General features: G+C 47.8%; 1 protein-coding gene across 1 annotated transcript; it reads right to left on the bottom strand.

Annotated features, from left to right (window-relative positions):
• Nucleotides 1-2,143: 2,143 nt before the first annotated feature.
• CD2 (CD2 molecule) lies at nucleotides 2,144-14,644 on the bottom strand. Its single transcript, XM_025453401.3, has 5 exons — nucleotides 14,450-14,644; nucleotides 14,030-14,329; nucleotides 9,613-9,849; nucleotides 6,041-6,163; nucleotides 2,144-2,925 (listed from the first exon to the last, which is right to left on the bottom strand). The coding sequence occupies exons 1-5, from the start codon at nucleotides 14,508-14,510 to the stop codon at nucleotides 2,627-2,629; spliced, it is 1,020 nt and encodes a 339-aa protein (XP_025309186.1). The 5' UTR covers nucleotides 14,511-14,644; the 3' UTR covers nucleotides 2,144-2,626.
• Between the last annotated feature and the right edge of the window lie 10,584 nt (nucleotides 14,645-25,228).

Genomic DNA, 25,228 nt, shown 5'->3' with positions numbered 1-25,228 from the left:
TAGTATTTCTTTTACAAGCTTCACAGCCTGTTCTTTTTTTTTTTTAACATTATTTATTTATTTAAGTAATCTCTATATACAACATGGGTCTCATACTCACGATCCCAAGATCAAGAGTCTCACGCTCCTCTGACTGACCCAGCCAGGCACCGCATTTTTTTTTTAAGTTTTTTTTTTTTTTTTGTCCACAGTCTATTCTTATGCAGCTGGCCTGATCATTTCTCAGAAAGTCTATACTCCAGATAGGGTCAGTGGCAGGTCACACAACACTGGACATGTGGGTGACCAGCACAAATCTTAAGCAAAGCCCATGTTTTCTGCCTCACAATGGAGATTCCAGCAGGGCAGGGAATGTGTCCTACATCCGTGGATGTCACATATGTTCACTGCCCTTCCTTTGACAGGACTGTCCTCATCCATTCAGTACATTTTCATTACATGATACTGAGAAATAGTCATTGTCCTCTGGAAGCTTTCATTGATCCTAAAAAGCATTTTTAAAATATTTTAACAAAAAAAATAAAAATAAAATAAAATAAAATATTTTAACATCTCAGAAATGGGGTCATGCCTAAAAACTGATTGTATCTTAGCATCTGTTATAATGCAACTAAGAGTGTTTTTTCTCTCTCATGGTATGTCAAATACTGATGCCACTTAGTGTCAATGGTACTTTCAAGTAGATGAAATACAGTGGTTGAAAAAGGAAGCACATACCTGTGTAAAGCAGGAGCTGATGTGAGCCTTACTCAGGCCGTCCCCTCTGAATGGGTGATTCTGTCCATTAACTTCACCAATGTTACTGATTTAGTATGACTCAATTTCAGAAGCCACCTCCTCCAGGAAGCCTTCTATGTCACCCCAGTCCCTCCACTCAGTGTGGGTTCAAAGTCCTTCGTCTGGGCTGCTGTACTTGGCCTCTGCCCTCAGCTTACCAAGCTGTGTTACATTTGTCTGGTTATCAGTGCACCTCACTGTAACTAGACTGTAGGCTGAGTCTAGGCAAAGACACCCTCTGCGTTCCCACGACCTAGGATACAGTCTGGTACACAGATGTTCTGTGAACGATGAACTCTGGAGTAGTTACGGGCAATATATGTCCTCTACCATATGCAATGGCACCACAGGATTTCAGAAGAAAGTCAGGGCCTATGCTGGAAAGACCAGGGAAGGCTTCATGAAGGGGATGAGACTGAGCCATGCTGGCAGGAGGGTTGATGGAATCACTCAGGAGTGCATCAAAGAAGGAGAAGGAGGCATCACTAAGACCTTCATCCCCCCACCTCCCACCAGGTAGATCCTGCGCTGACTGTGACGTGGGCAGATTTAGTGTGTGAATTTCAAGAGGCCTTGGGGGTGCATCCATCATCATCCTTAATAATTCACTCTGGGTACTGACACAATAGGTACTGAGGTTCAGAGGCAGGCACAGTTCTCCCCTTGGTGAGCTCTCACAGGAAGTCCTGAGTATACATAGACTTTGTGGTTTAGACCTCAGAGCTTCCTGCCAGATCTTGACAAGGTTTAGCAAGTCTGAGAAGCCAGGAGCAGAAGGGCGGACGGGACCACAAACATGGCACCAAACATTTCAAAGCAGGTGCCTTCTCACCGCCTATTGTTTAAAACCTTAACTGAAAACTGTCTTGCTTTTTTTTTCTTTCCACTTCCCCCAGTATAGCTAGCATAGCCACTAGCTGGGGATGGGCGAGGATCTTTGCCTAATGGCCATTCAAGACACTCGGGACTTGATTCCACTGAGTTGGCTTTCAGCCTGCCCTTTGGTGGTGTTTGATAGGCTCATGGCAGCACCAGTATTCACAGATTCCCATCTTTTTAAGGATGATTCTACAGATCATTGTGACTATGTCTGAACAGTCAAGGAAGTGACACCCAATTGCGTTTGCTGGTGCCTGTTGTTGCAGTGTGCCCATGGGGATTTTGATTCTTAGACATGTCTGCAAATAGCTTGTTGGGCCAGCACCGCAGCTCAGACCTGGGGAGCATGTTCTGGTTGTTCCAGGGAGCATTCGGTGGCCCAGGCGAATTGGGGTGACCAAGTTTGATCCTGCTGTCACACCACCCAGCCCCTTTCTCTTCCAGCAGCTTGATGCTGGGCTTCTTTCTACAATGAGCAGACACTGGGTCAAATCAAAGCTTTTATTTCACTTCTACCCCCAAGATGATGGAGAAGTGTCCACCAGGCACATAAGAAACCCTCGAGAGGGTCTCTCGAGCAGGTAGGCCGCTTGCAGTGAGGCACGGATACAGTGAGACATCCCGTGTCTGCCCATGATCTGAAGGGGAGGCAAGGAGATCTCTAGAACTTTGTGCTTGGTGGCCCAACATCCTGATGCTGGCACTTATATTGCTAGCCCTTCCTGGCCTGCTGAGGATCTGTGAGGAGGCCGGAGGCTCCGGGTGTTAAGGCACGTGGATGAGCTAGAAGCCGCAGACATGGCCATGGCCCACAGCTCCAGGAGGTGATAATTCTAACTGGCATAATGCACCTGGTGGAAGTGCACATGTGCTCCCCTGCAGGGGGGAAACTCCACAGTGCTTTGGTGGGAAAGAACAATTTCTATGTCTCTTACTTAGAAGGAGAGGACAACTGTGTTGGGAGACAGAGTTACGAGCTTTCAGTGGCCCCATGGGGAGGTTTCGGTTGAACTCGAGGCCGAGGGAGGGGAGGACCCTTCTGCTGGTGAACTTGTGTGGCCGATGGAGCAGGAGGCTTCTTCTGCTGGTGGTGCTGGACGCGGTGGCTCGGAGGCGGGGGCCGATGACAAGGGGCCTGGGCCCGATGACTAGGTGGTGGCGGAGGTTGGGACACAGCTGGATTTGGAGGAGTTGATCCTGGAAACTGACGGGGCTTCCGGCCCTTTTCCTTGGTGGTTACTCTGTGTGCTCGTGGCCCCAGCTCCTCATCTGCAACAGCAAAACCTCTAAGAGTTCTCTTGGTAAGATAGGATCAGTGTAAGAATTTATTGAGTGTACCGCCTACATACAAGACGACATGCTAGCTGTTTGGGGGGAATGCAGTGAGGAACCAGAAGCCACCTCTACCCTCTAAAATTTCCAGGTCCTGTAGGGGAGACAGAATCACCTTGCCAGCAGGGCAGAGCGAGAGCCCAGGGCTTTCAGGGCCTCAGGGGGCCAGAGGCAAAAGAGGCAGGTAGAGGGCCTTGATGGGAAAGAACAGGCCCTCTGGGGCCTGTGTGCTAGGGTGTCTGGGCGTGGAGAGGGCACTCAAGTGCTCTCAGAGCCTCGCCTCTGGGTTATCCTAGACACCATGCCCTGAGAGCACCTTGTGGTTAGAGCCCTTGGGTTAGGAGCTCTATAGTCAGAGGGGATGTCAGTGACCACTTGCCGTCAGATAGGTTTCCCTGTTAGCTCTGCCTTTCATCCAAGTTCCGCTCTAAGGCAGCCCATATTCTGGTGCGGGGGCTGTTTAGTCCTCAGAAACTTACTGGTTTTCAGAAATTCATAGGCAAGTCCCATCCTCTTGGGCTTGGAAGGACAAGAATTCTCATCCCGTCACCTGTCTGGGATTTTCTGTGATGTGTGACAGCAGTCCATGAAGACAGGCCCACCACTCCCAATAATGGGAGTTACTTGCTGTTTTATAACCACACAAGGTGTCTGTGAGGAGGCTTGGCCTCTCTAGGCCTTAGGGGTCCCTCTGGCTTCCCTGGCCTCCCCTGGGGCTACAAGGGAGGATCCCAGTCCCTCTGTCCGAAGCCATCCTCGCAGGGCAGCTGAGGGAGCTGGGAAGAGGACATTCTCCTGTGGCCAATGCATGGCGCTCACATTGGCATGGGCGTGTGCAGCTGAGCCCCCTCTGAGCATGGCCTTGTACCTTCCCGTGAGGGTGTCAGTAGGACGGCCTCTCCTGATGGCTGGAAATCCAGGCCTCAGGCAGCTATGAATGTGAAGACTCAGGGTCTGAGGACATGGTGGCAACATGCAAGGGGACAGCGTGCTGTAAGCGCAAAAGGTAAAGGGCACAGAAAGAGGAAGAGCCCACCCTCTAAGTCATCTTTGGTGCCCTGAGGCAGCTGAGGGCCTGCTGGGAGGCCCAGTGGGAAGGGCTTTGGGGAGGCCTCTTTCATCCCCTCTGAGGCAAGCTTGGGCTTGCCAGTCTGTTCACCCCCCTCTTTGTACATGTGTTCTTTAAACATTTATTTTCCATCTTCTAGACTTAGGTGCCACTGCTACGTGGCAGTGATGGCTCAGATACCAGCTGGTGACGGGACAAGATACTCACCCTCAAGAAGCCTAAAATCGAATGACACACACCAGGACTGCCAAACCACAGGCCCAGAGCCGCCAGGGAGGTGCAGAGTCCCAGAGCTCTGGGGGGACGAGTGGGGTGTGGCCAAGTGGCTGAGACCCCAGGCTGCCTTGCACAGATAGGTGAGCTGGGGCTCTGAGCAGGACTTTGGGGCCCAGCGTGCTCACCTCCATTCCCACAGTCACTGCCCAAATGTCTGCTCCTGGGAATTCCTCCAGGCTCAGTGTCCTTCCTCACCCCACCTCCTGGTTATGCACCCAGGGTCCAGGCTAGGATGAAGCAAGCAAGGCACCCAGGGTACAGAAATGAAGGAGCCTCACTCTCAGGGGTGGGCAAGGTTAGGGTGAACCCTGAACATGGTGGGCTCCTCCAATTGCACGGAACCCCTTGCTTCTATCACCCTCGTTCTTGACTCAGCCCACTGGCCATAGGATTTGGGGGAAATCATTTAACCTCATTGAGCTTCAGTTTTCTCATCTGTATGGATATGATCTATCTCATGAGATCACTCGGAAAGTTGGATATGATAATGAATGCAAAGCATTATATTACAGAGAATGAGTGCCTGACACAAGCTAATTATCATGTGGAAAGCAGAGATCACTTCGTCATGGGCTCACATGTGAGGTCCACCTTGGAAGACTACGTGATCTTGGAGCAGTAGGCAATGGAGAAAGGGTCTTTGCAAGGGGACTTGGGCAGAAAACGGCCTGAGTAGGGCATTGGGGTGAGGGAGCCATGGGTGCCTATAGGACTCAGCAAGCAAGTCTGCTCCGTGGGGGGCAGAAAGGGCTGGAAAGATGGCAATGGAAGCATGGCGCCATTCTGGGGGCAGAGGCGTGGCAGGACATGGGGCTGAAGGGCAATGGCCTGAAGGGACCCGAGGCAAGAAGTCTGAAGCAAGGAAGCCAAATCATCCTGGGCCCTCTCTAGGGAGAGACCCAGCATCAGAGGACGAAGTCCTACTGTGAAGATCAGACTGCACAGAACCTGAGGGGCTTGCTTGCCTGGCTGCATGTCTTGCTGTGGGCCAGATGCACCCTGCTGGACCCGCCTGCAGGATGGGATCCCGCACACCCAGAGCCTGCAGGGACACCTGACGTGCCATTATCAGAACCCACTGCCTTGGGTAGCTGTGCCCCCTAAGCCAGCTCCTCACTTAAGAGCATAACATTTTCCTTCTTGGTGGGTTGCTGGACAGCCCCGATTCGAGAAAGAAACAGTCCAGCATTAGCATATCCCCTCTAAAGAATAAGTTGGAAGAGAGGGTATAACTCCCTGGTTTTAGACCAAATGTGTCCTGTGGGTCTCTGAAATTTTACCAGTGTTCCTGGGAGCGTGGTCCTGAACACACCTTGCCCTCCTCCCCCTCCGCCCCCACTCTAGAGGGGATGTTTGTTCATGGAGATGACGTTTTGAAACAAATCATTCTACCCACGTAGAGTTGTGTGGTTCATTCAGAATATGTCCACACAAGACTTTCATCGAGTCAGCCTAGTGGTGGATTCCAAGGGGCCAACTGGGATTCGGCTTCTCAAAGCTCTCCCTCTGTCACCACCGAGAATTTGTTTTTCAAAGACCAAGCTAACCAGAGAATGGAAAAAACTGTAACCGCTGGTTATAACCCTGACATTCTGAAACTACCAGTCCCCATTATTTTCTTTCCAGACTCGCAGTGTCATCCCCATGAGTTGTTTCCACGGGGATTTTGTCCGGGCCTGCGGGTGGGACAGACGTGGGGGAGCTTACCATTTCTCCTACTGTTCTGTTTTTTTCTCTTGTTGATGTAGAAAATGAGTAGTGTCATAAAGATAATGAAGATGGTGCCTCCTCCACAAATGCCAACAATGAGATAGATGTCCAGGCCCTTCTCTGCAAGAGAAACAGAAGTGGATGGAGGGGAGGGGTCCCAGGCAGAGGGGCCACTTCATTGCTCTGGCCAAGGACCCCTGCCTCCCACATGAAGCAGATCAAAGAGGCTGATGGGGCTTTTCAACCTCAGAGAAGCTGAGCTCATGGAGGCTGTCACTTGTGGCGATCTCTGATAGGACACGGAGTCTGGGATAAGCCCCCCACCCCCACCCCACCCAGAGGGCTCCTGGGAGGACCGCTGCTCTGGAGTAGAAGTGCCAACTTCTTCATGTACCGGGGCATGGTCCACTGCCCCTGCACCACCACCACTGTCAATGAGCACGTCACAGAAGTTTAGCTTTGAGAAGGAACTTAGAGACAATCCAGGATCACTTCTGGTTTCACAGGTCCAGAGAGGGAAGATGGGTTGCCCGGGGCCACACAGTATCTGCTCATGGGTGGTGCCTTCAAGCAGCCCCGTAAGTCCACGTTTCTGCATATTTATCCACCTTCATCTCTGGCTGCCCTCCTACACCATGGTTTTTGGTTTTAGGGTTTTTGTTTTGGGGGGCTTTTATTTTTGACCAGGCAGTTTCCAAAGACTCAGGGTAAATATTTCATTTGCTCAGCCTGCTGGTCAGCAGCGCCTCCCAGATTTTCCCTGGCCTATGAGAGAAACCCAGACACACAGTGAGTTAGCCGCGGTGGTGGATTTGATCTTCGGCTCACAGAACTTCAGCCGCCACATTGCAATGAGGATGACCATTCAGTGTTCAGAGAAATGGATTTGAATCCAGGCTCTTCTAGGACAGAGCTGTGTGACCTTTGGCAAGCTACTACACCTCTCTGAGCCTATTCCATCCTGCATAAAAGGGAGATAATGAGGCTTACATCACAGGGTGGCTGTTGGAGGTCAATCAGATAATGGATGTGAAATGCTTTGTAAACTGTAAAACAACACACAGAGGCGAGCTCTTGCTCTTAGTAGAGCTCTGGGCACTGGCGTTTCTGGAAGCTGTTTCCCCAGGGCGAGAGGTACTGGGGCACCTGCCCTTTGAGAGTCAAGGGTGGTTCTGGAGCCAAGGGGCTGCCAGAGTCTCTCTCAGGCTGCCCTTCCCAGGATCTGACCCAGTGGGAACAGGCGGGGGAGTAGGGGCTGCCAGCACTCAGCCTCTTTGAGTTCCCATACAGGGTGGCCACACCTCTGTCTGGGGCACTCATGGACACAGTGGCACGCCTTACACCATCTGCTCTCAGGTCTGTTCAGCCGGGCCCTCCACCGTGCCTGGGGTGCTCTCCACAGAGAACATTCCAGCCTGTCTCAGAGGCTGCATCATTTAAAACCACGTCCTCACCATCTCTGAATGCAAGCATACCGCTTCCTGTATGCCCTCTCAGGGAGGATGCACCCCTAAGTTCACGTGATGTGGTCCCTCCACTTCCAGACCTGCTCCTCCCTCAGTGTTTTGGTTTCGAGTGTATGCTCCCTTTTGCTGAGCCAAATGAGTAGTCTTTTCCTGGCCCCTCTTGGGCTTGGACCTCGAAAGGCATCCCTTTGAGGGTCTCCAAGAGCACCTGCACCTACCCTACCTCCCCCAGGTGTTCTTCCCATGTCTTTAGTGGCCCTTTTCCGGACCCTGCATCACAGAGTAAGAGACATGAATGCTCTACCTTCGAGCCTTGGCTTCTCCCGAGGGCCTCCCTGACTCCCTGCATCCCCAGTGCACACCCATTTCTATGCTGGTGGGATCTGGTTAAAATAACCACAAAGAACAGGGTTGCCAGATAAACCACAGGAAACCCAGTTACATTTGAATTTCAGATAAACAATGAATAATTTTTAGTAGAAGTATGTCCCTCCTGGAAGGGGGAAAAGAGGTCGTGAAGTCCAGGGGGGCCAGCTTCACTCACTGCGACTTTGTGGTGGGGGTTGTGAGGTCATGGCTGGTGAGCTGACATGGGGGTGAGGTGATGCCGGTCTAAGTGTGCAGTTGGCAGCCTCTAAGACGGCCCCCCATACCCCCCACCTCCTGGCATCCCCATCTTTGTGTAATTCCCTCCTATGCACATGGCCTAGGCTTGTTGAGTTGCTTCTGAAGAACAGAATATAGCAGATATGATTGGGATCTCACCCCTGAGACTAAGTTACGAAGACAGCGTGGTGGCTTTTGCCTTGGGTGCTCACTCTGGCTCTCTCTGATCCTGCACCCAGAGCCGCTGGTAGCCACATTGTGAGGCGGCCCAATGGTTCCCACGAGCAAGCCCGGACATGGGTCCTCCCTCAGCAGAGCCTGGACCTGACTGACATGACTGTGTTCCCTGCCAGCGTCCTGACTGCAGCCTCAGGTAAGATCCCCCGGCTAAGTCACCCCAGACTCATGACTCACATGGAGCTAGTCACTGTGTTTTAAACAGGGGTCATTTGTTACGCAGCGGCAGATAACTCCTTCAGAGCATATATGAAAAAGTCTTATGTGTTGCCTTCGGACCAGCTCCGGGCTATTTCCTGAGGTAACCAACCAACCAACCATAGTCCCTGTCAAATCTCAAGGCCTCTGGCTGAGTAGCTACTTTTTTGTGTTCAGTTTCCTTCAGAGGGGTTAAGCAGACGGCATGGGAAAGGTCATCACAGTGGACCAAGAGTAAACCCTCAGGGATCATGGGGCTCGTCCTCTATGTGGACCGGGAGGCTGAAGCCCAGAGACGGAAAGAAACTCTGACAAGGTGATCCTGTCAAAGATGGACAGACATGAGCTAGACTTTCCCAGAGCTCCCCCAAGAGCGGGCTGCCCCTCAAAAATTACTTCCGGGACTCATGTCAAGCAGGGACTCTGGGGGAAGAGCTTAGACTGTTGGGGTTTCAGGACTTCCTGGTGCTGGCACCAACGTGGGGCTGTCAGCTCTGCGGCAGGGGGAGCATTACCTCACTGGGTCCACCATCCTCTCTGGCCTTGAGCTCATCCTCTCTCCATGCCCCTAATTTCTGGGTTTCTACCTTGGTCCTGGTAAGAGGTACTGCCCATCCCCCTTCCTGATAGTAATCTTTTTTGCTCCCTTCTCCATCATGACCCTGGGAGTCATGATCCTGGCCCCGACTAGCTGAGGGACCTTGGGCAAGTCAGTTTACCTCCCTGGGAAATGGGGGTTTGCATGAGATAACCTCTAGAGCTCCTTCTACTCCTTCAATCTGGCCATTCCTTCTCCCAGAAGAGGATCTTTTTAATTGCCTGAGATTAAATTGTGCTCCTTGGAGGGATGCCCAAGACTGGTAACCATAGGCTACCACCTCTTCCCTCCTCCAAGGCTTCACTGAAGGGTTCCGGGAGGAAGAAGTGTGTTTTCAGTTCTCACCCTGAGCTCGGGCTGCCTCCCAGGCAGGTCTCTCTACGCTGAGCAAGTCTCTGCCCTGGAGCTAGCAGGCTGGATTTGGGAAGTGAGCTCGGAATGTCTGACCAGTGCTTGCCACGCACCTGAACAGTTGATGATTTTCTCTTCCCTTTTCTGGCTGACTTCATTTTTTGCTGTGCAACTGACTGTCATTTCCTGTTGGGATGTCCAATTCCATTGCACGATCGTCATGTTAAGAAGGTTTTTGATCATGGTCTGATTTACATACAGCATTAATGTAGGGTCAGTTCCACTTGTTATCTCACAGGTCAGGGATTGGTTGCCACAACTCCAGAGGATCTTAGGTGTTGAGACCTTTTCTGGAAAAAAAAAAAAAAAAAAAGATCCAATTCATGAACCAATTTTCTTATTTTAATAGACACACTTATTTTTAGAGGGGAGAATGGAGTTAGTTAGGGGCCGGGGAACAATTTCCAAGACCACTATCCATTTTTGAAAATCATTAAAAATTTTTTTATTTTTTTTAAGATTTATTTATTTATTTATTTATGATAGGCACAGAGAAAGAGAGACAGAGAGAGGCAGAGACGCAGGAGGAGGGAGAAGCAGGCTCCATGCCAGGAGCCCGTAGCGGGACTCGATCCCAGGACTCCAGGATCGCGCCCTGGGCCAAAGGCAGATGCCAAGCTGCTGAGCCACCCAGGGATCCCCTAAATTTTTTTTTATATGGCACATTCAGCACAATTTTTTTTTCTGGTGAAGTTCATAGCTACATTATATGAGTGAAAAAAATATATCAAATGTTTATGTGCCATTTTATACCTTAAAATGTTTTCACACACACAATATCATTTAATCCTAACAAACAGGAGAGGTTGGTGTTTTCTTGCCGTTTACAGAGGACATACCCAAGACCTGAGAAGTTAAATGGTGGTCTAAGGGCACCCACTAACAAGTGACAGATCAGGGAAAGAGTCTGCTCTCCCAAGTCCAAGTTCAGTAGCATGGGTAAGATGGTTAACATGTTCTGATCCCCACAAGCCTGAGGAGGTGCAATGCTTCAAAGCAGCTGGGAACCCTACCCTGGAGGCATCGTTACATGTGTGGCCTGGGACCCTGGTCACAAACAACTCCCTCTCCCTGCTACCATCCACCAGGTCCTGGGAGCAGAGGGCCAGGTGTGCAGCTCAAGCTCTGGGGTGAGTGGGCCCCAGCCCCATCCAAAGCTGCTCAAGCCCTCACCGTGCCTCACCGGGCTTCATCTGTAAGAGATGGATAAGCAAGACATGCCCCACCTGTCAGAGATGACATGCGACAGAGCCCTGGGCAAATCGTTAGGTACCAATGTCAGTGCGGTTCCTGTAATATTCATAATCGTCAACTCCTTGCCTCTCTTTTTCTGACACCATAATATGCCAAGGCTGTGTCATGAAAGACAAAGTCCTTTGCTTCAGATGGCGCAGGTCCAAATCCTAACCCCACCACTTCTTACTTTTGTGACCTCCTCCTTTTTTCTTCTCTTCTGGTCTTGATCTCACCCTTACTCCCCTTCCCCAGGCTTGCCACCTTTTCCTCTCAACTTCTCTCCATTCATTATGCAGCTGGATGGCTTCTTTGTCAATGACTCCCTCTTTGCCTGCCTCCCAGCCAATGGATCTTCTCCATCAACTTTTCCATCAGATTTCATTTCTGCCCTAACATATCCGCATGCAGAAATGAACTTTTCTTCCCATCGCAAGATTCTGGGTGATTCAGTATGAAGAGGATGGATGGTCAACAAGGCAGGGTCAGTGCAGAGTCTAGGGGTCAAGTTAAGGTGTTTACTTGTCTTTTTAAAATGGAAAGAATCTTTTTTTATTTATAAGGTTAACAACCAGTCATGGTAAAAATTGATCAGAAGCAACAAAATGCGGCAAGATTAAAAATCACATGCAATTCTACTACCCAGAGCCAATAATTATTAATATTTTGTTGTCTATCCTTACCTTACCAGGTGATTTCTATACATAATACATATATAAATAATGTTTTAAAAACTAAAACGGGATCAGATGATTTTGGAGACTGCTTCGTCCTTACCATTGATCTATTATGAAATTCTTTCCTTTGTGGACATTGATATTCACCCTCTATCATCTCTTAGATGATGTCTTCTTAATTTAATGTATACCTGCTGGGGACTTTGCAATCCCTTCCAGTATTTCACTAATATAAACCTTACAGTTATGACCAGGTTCCTGAAGCCACGTCTTTGTGCATATTCTCCCTGTGAGGTGGCTTCCTGGAAGAAGCATGGCTGGATCAAGTGGGGGCACATCACATAGATGAGAATGCCTTAGTTCTAGGTTGCTGGGATTTATTCATTCTCCCCTAACACATGCTTTTAAGAGAGCTTCCAATGCCTCTTTGGCCAGGGGCAGCAGCCCCACCAGTAAGGAGATATGGGTACAGAAACTGAAGCTATGAGCAGCATAAAGAAACAGGGATGGGGGAGGGTGTTAGCATTTTGCAAATGGGTATGGGGTTCCAAGTGCTGCAGGGCACCTTTGCTTCCTTGTCTCATTGTACATCCCACGGACCTATCATTACAAAGATCAGACTCGGAGCAGAGAATTTGCCTGAAGCCATGTGGCAAATAACAGGGACCAAACCACAAACTGAATTAAAATGCTGTGTGACACTGGCACACACACTGGCACACACACACACCAGGCGGCTGCTGTGCCATGGAAAGATCTGTCTTTTGGCCAAGGAATGAGGGGGTAATGAGAATGTTCTAAAATCAACTGTGTGCTGGTTGCACAGCTCTGTGAATATACCCAAAGCTAATGAAGTGTACACTTCAAGTGGGTGAACTTCTGGTATGTGAATTCTATCTCCAAAAAGCTGTTTGAGGGGGAAAAAATGTCACCATCCTCATTAAGGGAAGCCCCGGAGTTGCACCCTGGCTCCACTCCTGTCAAGGTGTGAGACTGTGGAGAAGTCACTTCTGTTTCCCTCCAGATAGTAAGAGGACAATAACAACTAGCTCTCAGGGTTGTCTGGAAACTTAAATAAGATCATGGAGCAAAGCATCTGACACCGGCTGGTAAGCCATTATCACCGTGGGCGTTACTAGACAAGACACAGATGTGTGGCTCCTGTTCGGAAGGGAACACTTGAGCCTGTATGGACAGGAGTCATGAGATCGGTGTTCTCAGAGCCCCTGAGCAGAGGCCACTTCCAGTACTGCACCATTTCTGGAATGTGCTCTCCATTTAAGGCTGCAGAACTGGGGTACGGAGAGTTGTCACGTGAGCTGGATACGGGAACTGGGTACGGGGAGCTGGAATGGAGGGCTGCTGCCAGGCCCACGTGCTGACAGCAGGGCTGGAAGGTGACCCTGGGGAGGGGGAAGGGGCCCTGCCTCTAGCGACATTTCCTGTGTGAAGCACAGAAATACTGGTTTGTTTGCTCGCTGCATCTCTGGCTTTTGCTCATGGGGGGTTCCTGCCCTCCTCTCCAAACTGAGGCCTTCTTCCCCTTCTCCTTATCAAGCCCTGCCAAGCGTCCCCAGGCTTTGAACGTCAATGTCATTTCAATTTCACTTTCTCTTCCTTGTCTCCTGCACCCAAGCCATCTTGCCCATTCTTTCTCCATCCAGCACCCTTCATGTACTCTACTTCCCTATTTTCCAGGCACCCCTTATCGACTCTGGGGGGTCGTCGGTTCTGGCTGCCCATTAGAATCAGCTGAGGAGCTTTAGCCCAGCTCCCATGCCAGGAAATTCTGATTTGATTGTTCTGGGCTGAGACCTAGGCACCGGTAACTTTTCCTAGGGCCTCAGTTGACTCTAACATGCAGCCCGAGTTGAGAATCCCCAAGTAGTACCCTACCCCCACACACACCCCACTGGTACTGTAGCAGCAGCTCCCAGGCTCATCTTCAACAGGCCCTCCAGCACTCCCAGGGCATCACACACATACGGCCACACCTGCTGTATTTTCTGTAACCATCAGCCCAAATTATCTTCCACTTTTCATCACTCTGATGTTGAGCAGATCTGAAACAAGGGCTGTTCATCTTTAAACTTCCAGCCCTTTCCTGCCATATAAATACTCTTTCAGGGCATCGTGGCTTGAAATGTCTCTCTAAAAGGACGACCCACCTCTTTCCAGTTAGTCTGCTCCACACCCAGCTTGCTTTTTCATCATCCACTTGAAATGACCACTTTTCTCTTCTTCCCACCTGTTCCTCTCCTCCTGATCAATGCCACCTTGATCTAGGTTCTACACTCAGCTCCACATCCCCATAACCATGGAAGAGAGCATTTTCGGCAAAGAGAGTCGAACTTTTATTGGCCGTGTATCTCCCCATGCGGAGACTCCATCTCTTCCACAGGACTGGAGCCCTCCCTGAGGTGGGAGAGATGCATTAGTTCCCCTTTAGGGCTCCCCCACCCTGGCCAAGGGCAGGCTGGGGCCATTCCATAAATGTTATTCCCCAACTTGCTAAGTAGCGCCCATACTGAGATGGAGGAATTTAGGGAATGAGACTTACCTTGAATCTTCAATTGATAATTTCTTCTCAATACACTCTTTCCATCTTTATCATATATAGCCACCTTGTAGATATCGCTGTCATTCATCATCAGATGTTTAATTTTCAGAAATCCGTTTGTTGATATGTTGTATTTTCCATGTGTGTCTTTAAGTATGCCTGTTTTGAGTTCTGCAACCTTGGTTTTGCCTTTTTCCCATCGGATATGGTCTATCTTAGCATTCATTTGAAAACCAGCAGAGTCCAGGTCAAAGTCATGACCAAGGGCACCCCAGACAAGCTTGGTTTCAAGGACCTCACCTATAAAAAGCAAGACAGTTACTGAGATCTCGAGACTCACTTCCAGAGAAATTTTAGGCTATGACTTTTTGACTTTCATGCTTACTTTTGGGTCTCCAACGGAGACCCACACCAACTTACCTTTGATGTAAAAGACGAAAATCAGAAGGAAGCTGGCTAAGATTTGACATGCGAGGTTCATCTTTGGGGTTAGTTTCCTTGTTGTGATTCTGAGCTCTTCCTGCAAAAGGAACTAAAGTAAGACCAGTGGAATCCACCCTCTGAGAGCTGAACCACGTGCCTCTCTTTTTTGCTTCTTTTACAGTAGCATAGCACACACACACACACACACACACACACACACACACTCAGCAAACCAACCCTGCTGATGCTCCTTTACCAAAGCAGGTGTGTTTATTATGTGCGAGTATCTTCTTAATCACATTTTAATCCTTACAACAACCTTGGGTGGGTTTTATTAACCCCGTCAAAGAGAAAAAGAACCAAGAGGCTGAGCAAATCATTCAGGATCCCCTTTTGGTTAACAAGGAGCCAGATTTAACCAGACAGCCTGCTTTAACCAGACATTCTGCTATGCCACCTCTAACAGGACCATAATAAGTTCATTAGTGACTAGCAGCATATATTTATCCTATGATTACAAGCATCGGAGAATGTATACACGTGAAAGAATTATGAAAATGGATTTATTCTCTTCTTTTAAAGGTGTTTTAGAGGTTCTAAAATTCTTTGTGATTAAAATGAAATGTAAGTTGAGTCTCAGCTGTAAATGCTTGAAATCCCCAGATCTTATGCTCAACGTATATTTTACAACTCTATTGAAATCCAGTTAAGTAAGTAAAAACTTGTTCCTAAATAAACAAAAACACAAAGAGTCTGGAATACTGTCAAACAACCAGAACGAATCATTCAGAGCATTTACAATGGTTAATATTATAGATGGTTAAGGAAAGGAAGAGATACAGAGAAAAGGACAAGTGAGAGAGGACTCAGAGAAAGAGGAAAGAAATTTATGATTTGGGGAGAGAAATAAAGTGATGTGTTGATGAGTGTACACAGAAAAAATGCACCAAGAGAGCCAGCCACAGAAAAAAGGGAAACCTAATGATAGATTTCCAAAGTAAATGTCGTTTTGTGCTTCCTTAGGATAGAGTAAAAATCTTAAAAATTATGCTTGCTTGCTTTTTTTAAAATTTAGGCACAAATGTGGTTATTACCTCTTAGAAAGCTTCCCAGAAAATGAAGTTAAGTGAAAGCAATGGATCTCAACCACTGGGTGAAAGGATACCTACAGAGAATATTTACTTCATGATTATTGACAAATTCCTAATGCACATCACCCACAAAGATAAACTATAATTGTGTTAAATTCTTAAATGTTAAAGAAACTGTGATAGTGCTAAAAAACATTCACAGAAATATATCTTCATATCTTTGAGCATAGGAGGCCTACCTACATGTGCTATATGATCCAAAAGTAATATAGAAAAAATGGACAAAATTGATGAATAAAAACGTAATATTTATTTATTGGCAAAGAGATGAGCAAAATGAAAAGACATGATGGAAAATATTTGCAATACATATGAAAAATTATTAATATACAAGTTATGGAAATTATTACTATAATAAGAAAACTCAGTTTTTAAAATGTAATTTAAAGATACAAATGAACAGTTTATAGAAGAAATTCTTAATAGAAGAAATGTCAATAAACTTATCAGAGGATATCTAATACAGCTATGAAATACCATTATCACCACCAGATTGGCCAAATTAGAAAAGATAATAGTTTACGTAGGATACAGGTAGAAACATGCACCTTCATATAATATTGAAGGGAGTACAAATCCACACCTCATGGGGGATGAAATTTGGCAATTTCTATCAAACTTCAAAATATATATATATATATATATATTTTTTTTTTACCTAAGTAATTTTAACTTGAGAAATCTATTCTACACAAGTATTTACATAAATGTGGAAACATTCTGTCCAAGGGCATTTGTTGTAGCATTTTTCTGTAATAGAAAATTGCAAACACCTAAAATGATGGCAGATTCATATTATGAAATACTGCACAATGGTCAAAACAGGATAAAGTAGACTAAAAAGTGATGATTATACTGTATCATATCACATTACATAATTACTGAATTCATGGAAAAAATTCTAGAAGGATTCTAGAATTCTAGTTCAGCATCTGGAAGGATGCTGAAATTTAACAGTGCTCCTCTTTTAAAACTTTAGATTTTGAAGAGGCCAATTAGAAATTTGCACTTTATACTTACCTGCTTCTGTGAAGTCAGAAATTCTGTTAACAAACACATTAGTTTTGTAATGCAAAGTTTTTTATCTATTTATTTTTTAAAATAAAGGATGCTTCAGATACGTTTTTTCAAAAGTGTATGCAGATTCTTTTTTTGAGGGGGGATTTTATTTATTTACTTGACAGAGAGAGAGAGCAAGCAAGGGACAGAGGGAGAGGAAGAAGCAGACTGAGCAGCGAGCTGGATTCCAGGACCCCAGGACCCCAGGATCATGACCTGACCCAAAGGCAAACGCTCAACCACTGAGCCACCCAGGCGTCCCAGTTCTTTTTCAAACAATAATTTACTCTTGCATCTCATTCAATTCTGGGTAGTAAGCATGGCTTCAAGGGCAGGAACCATGAGGAAAGAAAGATTGATGGATCTGACTATGTAAAGTTTAAAAGTTTTAGACATAAAAGCCTGTAAGAAACATTAAAACACAAAGGACTAAAGGGGACAAGATGTATGACAAAGGTTAACATCCTTAAAATTGTGTGTGTGTGTGTGTGTGTGTGTGTGTGTGTAAATGTAGAAAGAACAGGTGGACACTTCAATGTTAAAATGGAGTCAAGGTCATAAAAGGGACCATTTGCAAAAGAAGAAATACAGTTGAGCAATAAGGCCATGAAAAAGTCTTCTGTTTATTAATTTTTGTAAAAAGTAAGTTTTAACTTAGATATTCATCTTTCATTTTTAAAAATTGAAATATACAGTGTTGACAATGGTGAAAACAGAACCTCCTTATAGATAGCCAGAAGAAATACAGACAGGTATGCAGTTTCTGGTGGAACAGCTGGCAGTGTGAATGAGAAGTGTCAACAATATTAATATTTTGACCAAACAAGTCCACAACAACGAGTTTATCCTCTGGAAATAACGAAGGACTTATAGGACTTGGCTCTAAGTTTGTCCACTGTCGTATGCTTTACCAAAGTTGGAAGCGATTTAAACGTCCAGAAGGAGGAAATTGGTTAAGTGAATCGTGATATGGACAAAGTGAATATGAAAAAAAAAAAGTTCACAATAAACAAAACGATCCCACTTCTGCTTCCCAAGAAGTGTTCTGGGTTTGTGATTTGGAAGGTTGTCCACCAGGGAGTTGGGCCCCACATGGCGGGGTAGGGGCTATGGTTCTGTTGTGCTTGGGTGCATGGGTTGCTCTTCTAATATTTCTAACTTGAACATATATTGCTTTTCAACTGAATTGCTTTTTACTCTGATTCAGTAAATCAATAGATTTGATGATACAGTGCACCTCCCACTTAGGTAAAAGCTCCAGCACTGTGGGTGGGCACAGTCCCTGTGTTCATAGGAGAGGTTCCGGGAAAACCTGGCCAATGACTCATCCCAGTTTCTCTTTCACCATCCTCGCTGAAGTCTGGGGTTTCTCTTGCTCTGTCTTCATGGACCCTTTTTCTGACCCAATTAATACTCCTGGGGAAATAGACTAAAGGGAAGAGAGGAAGAAGACAACATTCTCAGAGGATCTGGGTGGCTCAGCAGTTGGGTGTCTGCCTTTGGCTAGGGCATAATCCCAGGGTCCTGAGATCGAGTCCTGCAGGGAGCCTGCTTCTCCCTCTGCCTATGTCTCTGCCTCTCTCTCTGTGTCTCTCATGAATAAATACATAAAATCTTAGAAGAAGAAGAAGAGGAACAAGAAGAAGGAGAAGAAGGAGAAGAAAGCATTCCCAGAGGTTGCTTTAGAACCAACCAGTGAAACGCCCCTGGCAATGACCCCCACCGCCCTCACTCTGGGTCAGGGTAACAAACTAGCAGGATCCACGCCGTGGAAGCACTGTGGCAGTTCACACTCAGCTGACTGTCATTGGTTGTCAGATTTGAGAATGGAAGGAAACTCAGGGAAGGACCTGGCCTCCACATCTCCGTGGAGATTCATTCTTTCTTCATGTCTTCATTCATTCTTCATGTCTCCGTGGAGGGGTTTGAGCCCTAGAGGTCCAGGTCAACAGCCCAGTCCCCATCCTCCGGGACACTGCTTCCCACTGAGAGCTCAGGGTCACCTTGGCCTCTCCTGCCATAGGAATCACTAAGTTTGGTCCTGCCTCCCAACTGAAACATCCAACTCCTCCCCCTCTGGTGCTCCCCAATCGGCCCCTCTTCACACCTGCCACAAGCTCAGATGAGAAGCATGAGTAGGGAGTCCATGTGTAGTAGCATTTTATGCTATAACCCGAGTATGCCAGGCTTCAAGGGTGATCGGAAAGGCCACAGCCTGCGATGGTTCGGGGCTTGCTTGTATCTGGACAGTCCCATTGGAACTAGTGTCCGCTTCAGCTCCGCAGTGCGTGGGGCGTTCTCACAGAGGTGGCCACTGATGCATATTCATAGGGGGGACCTGTCCCTGAAAGCCTCCTCCTTCTTTGCCAGGTATTACCTCCTCTGGGGTGAAAACTGAATTTTCTTATCTTTTCGTGTCCCCGGCCCACACAGCAGGGAGGACAGAATCAGCCTACGGAAACAGTTTCTGTGTAAAGTCTGGGTTCCTGAGATGAGAATCACCAGCTTGGAAGTTCCCCGGGGGGTGAACACTCCTGAGAGGAGGGTGCCGACGGCCGGTTGCTAACCGTGTAATCACGTGACTGTAGAGAAGCACCCTCTGAGCCCAGCAGACCCAGCCCCCCACCTACCAGATACACGGGTAGAAGCCTGCAGCTTGTGTGTCTCTGAACCTGTTTCCACAGTTGTCAAAGAGGACAAACACTCCCTTCTCCAGCTCTCATTTTGAGAGTCAAATGAGGTGACATGTCCAGCATCCAGGGCAGTGCCTGGCCCCAAAGAGACCCTCAACAAACATTGGTTTTCTTTCCTGTTTGCCACCACATTGCTCACAAAGGGGCCTACTTAAGTGAAAAAGCTAGGGGGCAGGGCACCTGGGTGGCTCAGCGGTTGAGCGTCTGCTTTTGGCTCAGGGCAGGATCCTGGGGTCCTGGGATCGAGCCCGCATCGGGTTCCCCACAGGGGAGCCTGCTTCTCCCTCTGCTTATGGCTCTACCTCTCTCTATGTGTCTCTCATGAATAAAATCTTAAAAAAAGAAAAAAAAAAAAAAGAAAAAGAAGCAGCCAGGGGCAAAAGCAAGAAGCTTCACCTTCAGAAATAAGCCAAGAGAAGCTTGAGGCTCTCAGGCCTCTGGATACTAGCTGGCATGAAAGCTTAGAATGTTAGACCAGCAGGAACCAGGAAACTTGATAAGGTTTCTTAGGCATGGACTACTTGCCTCTGCTTTTTACTTTTGGAACCTTCTTCCCCCTGTTTATTTCTCAGGGTCATTTAGCTAGAAGGCCAGTAGGCCTCCCAGGACCTGGGAGTTGGGGATTTAAGAAGCAGTGGGGCAGGGGACACAGGGAAACAGAGCCCCTCTCAGCTGCTAGGTGGGGACCACAAGCCCCGGACACAAGCCCAGAGTAAAGAAAAGAGACCTGAGGCCTGGTGGGGCTGGCGGGGAGCAGCAGGGAGTTGGAGCTGCCAGCTAGCCCTGGCCTAGGCCGGGGAGGGGTCCAGAGCCACTCCAGTGACTGCAAGCTCCAACCAACAGCAAGAGCCCAATAAATGCTGTTGTAGCAAAGACGGGACAGAAAGGGTGAGAGGAGTGTGGGTGATGGAGTTCAGGCTGGAAGACCCCCGGGTGGGGGAGGCTTTCTAACTGTTCCTACTTGCCAGCTGTGTGATCGCCAAAGTGTGAGCCTGGGTCGTGTCTGAAACGGTGAGGTGAGGGCGAGGGCATCACTCCGCTTGCTCTACTTGGATGGAAAGGTCGTGGTGAGGGCCAGATAGAGTCACGGATCAGAAACCTACACCGCACCCCAGAAGGGTTACTGAAATGCCAAGACAGTGGGGGTGGCCTCGAGACACACGTGGGGAAACCACCCGGGCCAGGTTTCTGGGACTTAGTTCAGCCACAGCCAAATCCCACAGCCCGAGAGAGGGCTAATTACTTCAGGGTCAGCAGCAGAAAAGAGAGCGAGCACCTCAGGGCCACCGAGCCCATCCATCCCCTTCCGGCTGCTTCCAGGGCTGCCTGCTTTCTGAGACCTGGAGGCAAAGTCCCTGCCTGCTCCTGCCACCCTCTGGCCAGAATCTGAACTGCACTCTTGCTCATCTCTGCAGGTGGTTAGAGCCCCTCGCGACCGGTTTGTATTTGCATTGTTCGCAGGCTACACATTTTCCCCCTCAAAAAGGACGTTCTGTCGTTTTTGCAAACGACCTTTGCAGCAGAAGCCTTTTTGTAGTTGAACAAAGCAAAGCTTGGAGAAGCTGAATGGATTTCTGGGGAAACTTGGCCAGGAGATGAGCCCCCCGAAAGGAGGTGACTCTCAGACCTGTGTTCTTTCTACTGTCACCAGTGCTGTGTCGGTTAGCTCTGCCACTCCTCTGGCAGCTCTGAGTCTGAGCTTGGTGTTCTCCGGACCTCTCCCTTCCCTCCCGTCCATCATGGTTCCCAGCTCCCCAACACCCCATCTGTATCTCAGGCTGCCCAGGGGCAAGGGGTGGTGTTATGCATGCAGCCCTCCTCCCCCTGCGGACCTCAGTTGGAGGAGGGAGGTGACACTGGCCCCCAGGAACCCAGGTGCCTTTGAGAAGTGGCGCCGACTGGTTCAGGTGGGATTCCCAGGCCCAAGCGCTCTGGCTGGGACAGGGGGTGCCAGTGCTGGACCTTGACAGATCAGCAGGATGTTGATTCATAAAGAGGTTAGTGAAAGACAACCATGAGGTATAGGGCGCAGCAGGAGGGAGCCTCTAAGGGAACCCACACTTTGGTCTGACACATGAGAGGAGGCAAGGCAGGAGGAGGATGAAATCCATCCTATGTTCTAAAGGCTGTCCATTCTTCGTGTCTTGCACTTACTCATTTAAGAACTCTGAACTGTGACAGGCACGTATTCTGTTGATTTCTAGGGATAACAGCAAAACCAGCACCTTGTTCCATAGTATTCGGGTACCTGTTCAATGAGGGTTTACTGATGGGCTGCTTTCCTGTGCCAAGCCCTCCTTAGCCCCTGGGCTCGGGGGCGTCCTCACCCACACCGGATTTACCCTCAAGAGGGGACACAGATCCTCAACCACATGGGCAAGTAGTAGAGAAGTGTTTAGGCAGTGATGACTCGGGAGGGAAACGAGGTAGGAAAGGGAAGTCGAGGAAGGGTGGGGGCTTTGCTCTTTGACAGATGTCAACCGCAGAGGTCACCCCGAGGAAGAGGTTCCGAGTGGAGGTGGAAGGGAGCTGAGGGGTAGGACTGTGGGGGAGGAGTACTCTAGAGAGTGTGGGCATAGTCCTGAGGTGGGACCATGCCTTGTGCATGTGGGGGGGTCGGGGAGAAGAGGAAGGGGCTGGCTGGCTAGGAAGTCCTAGGGGGCTTTGTTCAGAGCGGGAGCCACTCGATGCTGCCTGCTGTGCGGTCTGGTTCTTTCTGCAGAGTTTAAAGCAATGGGACAGGAGGCCTCTTTGCACTACTCTAGATTTGACTGAGGATGGGGAAGTGAGGCGGGGGGAGGCTGCATGTACAGTAAACCACCACAAACGTAGTGGAATGAAACAACCACACTGCTACCATGATTGCAGGCCCCGTGGGCTGGCTCCCCCTTGCCCCGCCGCTCCTGCAGCCCCGCAGGTAAGACCCAACATACTGGGGTGACACTGGCAACTTTTTTGGCGGGCTCAATGTCTGCACTGGGAGGGCTGGAGGACCGTTGGCCATAGCACCCCAAGTGGCCTGTGCATCGGCCTGGGCTCCTCACAGCGTGGGGACCTCCTTCTGAGAAGGAGTGTCAGAAAGGGGGCCACCAGAGAGCCAGCATGCCTGCCTGGCTTTTTGTGACTTAGCCTCAGGAGTCCACAGTACCACATTTAAGTAAGATTATACTCTATTTGTCTTTGTTGGGCTTATTTCTCCTAGCATAATGTCCTCAGGTTTCATCCATCTTGTCACAAATGGCAGGTTGGCCTTTTCGTGGCTGAATAATATTCCATGGTGTATATCAACCACATTTTCTTTCTCCCTTCATCCATTGATGAATGGTGGTTTCTACGTCTGGCTGGTGTAAATAATGCTGCGATGAACATGGGGTGCCTATAGCTCTTCAAGACAGTGATTTCATTTCTTTCAGATAAATTCCCAAAAGTGGAATTGCCGAATTGAATGGTAGTTCTATTTTTAATTTTCTGAGGAAACCCCATGCTGTTTTCTAGAATGGCTGTGCCATCACATCAAGTGTTCTTGTGATAGAAAACAAGGAGTCAAAAAAAAAAACCAAACAAACAAAAACAAAACAAAACAAAACAAAAAAAACCAAAAAAAAACAACAACAAAAAAGAAAACAAGGAGTCACAAGAAAACTTCAGCAAGTGTTGGATATGTCTGTGCCCTTGATCATGGTGACGGTACCATGGGTGTTTGCAGATGTCCAAACTCAACAAACTGTGTACATTAAACATATGACATTCTTTGAATGTCAATTATACATTAAGTTTTTAAAAAACAACAACAAAGGAGCTCGCCAGAAGACCCCTGGAAAGGGGGCTGCACCCTCGGCTTCCATCTCCTATGGGTTTTGTCTGTTAACTTACAACTAATCCCTCCTCCCTCCCCATGGGGGACGGGGCAGTGCTGGGTGCCAACGTGTGCCAAGTGTGTATTAATAAACTCTGAACCATATTGGCAGCTTTGTGGTTTGCTGCAGCCTTTTGCAGCCTGGAAAATGCTTTCCGATTAGAAACCCCTGCTGTTTTATCTATTACATGTGAAACTGAATAAGTCTCCACATGTCCACCGGGGGTTGGCAAGTAACATCAGAGTGTGCAGCGAGGAGAAAGGAATTAAAGAGGGAGCTAATGTCGTCCTGGGGGAATAGCTGGGAAAGGAGGAACCACTCCGGAGGAAGATCGCAGAGGAAGATTTTGCTATGTATTAGGGCCACGCAAGGCAGGACAACATGTCTGTTGTCCACGCCCCCAACACGTAAAAGGCAGCTGCGAAGAATATGATGCCATGGGCTGACTTACAGGGGGAAATTTTTTTTTCTCTCTCTCACAAGGCAGATTTGATTTCCTGAGAGCCATATGCTTGCTTTTCTTTTTCCCCCAAAGTCCACCATCTCATGTGGGAAAAATTCAGTTTTATTGGCTTTCAGGGAAGAGGGAATTGGAAATGTTAGATAAATAGAGACCACATGGCCCAGAATTTCACAGCACTCCCCCAAGGCTGTGGGTGTGTGTGTGCTATGAAGCTGCAGATCTGTGGACAGAAGTGCAAAAGTGAGATGGGCACAAGCTGTGGGCAAGGAAACAGGAAGCATGAGGTCTGGTCCCTGCTCTGTTGCTAAACACCTCCAAACCTCATTTTCCCTGTAATGTGGGGCCAGGGCAAGATTTGTGCCATTAATCTGGCAAACCAATGTGAGTATCTGAGAGAGCATGGTGTGAGCCTTGGCACTCAGAGGAGGCCGTCATGGGTCAGGCATTATTATATGAGATGTAACCTACAGTCTGACCAAACCTGAGATATTCATTTGTCCACTTCTTAGGCAAATACGAATTAAACCCTGTGTTAGGACACTTTGTCTGCAAGTGGCAGAAAGCCAACTGAAAATACCTTACTCAAAATAGTTGAAGGGGGTCAAAATAAGTAATCAAATAAGTCATGGGGATGTAATACACAGCGTGGTGACCATAGTTAATAATACTCTGTTGCATATTTGAAAGATGCAAAGAGTAGATCTTCAAAATCTTCATCACAAGAAAAAAAAGTAAAACCTTTTGTAACTGTGTAGAGCGACGGATGTAACTAGACATATGGTGGTGACCACTTTGCAAAATATATAGATATTGAGTCATTATGTTGTACACCTGAAACTAATATAATGTTATATGTCGGTTATACCTCAATAAAAAAATGTTTTAAAAAAAGCCTAGACATTGTAACCATATGATCCAGCAATTCCACTCTTAGGTATTTACCTTAGAGAATTGAAAACATATGTCCACACAAAAACAGCTAACATCATACTTAGTGGTGAAATATTGAGCACTTTCCCTAAAAAAAAAAAAAAAAAAAAAGAACAAAAAAGACCTCACTCAAAATAAGGAGATGATTAGCTTATTCATTCACTCATTCATTCAGTCTGTAAGTTGATAGTACTTTTTTGAGAACCTGCTATGTGCCAGTTGCTGTTGTAAGAATTGTATATATGGCAGCAATCAAAACAGCCCCGGTTTCTCATCGGATGTATATTCTAATAGGGACATACAGGTAATAATAGCTACATGAGTATATAAATTTTCAGGCACTATAAACAAAAATAAAGCAAGACCAAGGGATGCAGAGGGATGAGGAAGTGCCATTTTAGGGCAGATGGTCAGGGATGGCTTAACTGAAGAGGTAATAGCTGAGCAGAGCCCTGAAGGAAAGGAGTAAATAAATCACACATCGGTCTGAGGAAGAGGATTTCAGAGAGACGGAACAGCAAGGTCAAAGGCCCTGAGGTAGGAGTTAAAGGGTTAGTGAAGACGGACTGGGCTGAGCTGGGGTTAGGGTGGTAGGAGATGAGGTCAGAGGGGAACAGGCATAT

Source organism: Canis lupus, chromosome 17 (genome assembly GCF_003254725.2).
Source record: "Canis lupus dingo isolate Sandy chromosome 17, ASM325472v2, whole genome shotgun sequence".
NCBI classification, from domain to species: domain Eukaryota; kingdom Metazoa; phylum Chordata; class Mammalia; order Carnivora; family Canidae; genus Canis; species Canis lupus.
The sequence above is the reverse complement of the archived record's forward strand: the minus strand, read 5'-3'. Positions and strand labels throughout refer to the sequence as shown.

Bases quoted from the DNA above. Each gene is read 5' to 3' on its own strand.
- CD2 (XM_025453401.3), bottom strand. From the start codon at position 14,510: ATGAACCTCGCATGTCAAATCTTAGCCAGCTTCCTTCTGATTTTCGTC. The intron at 9,850-14,029 runs GTAAGTCTCATT...TTTTTTTTCCAG, and splicing joins TTATCAATTGAAGATTCAAG to AAAAGGTCTCAACACCTAAG. The intron at 6,164-9,612 runs GTGCGTGGCAAG...TTTCTCTTGCAG, and splicing joins GAAAATCATCAACTGTTCAG to AGAAGGGCCTGGACATCTAT.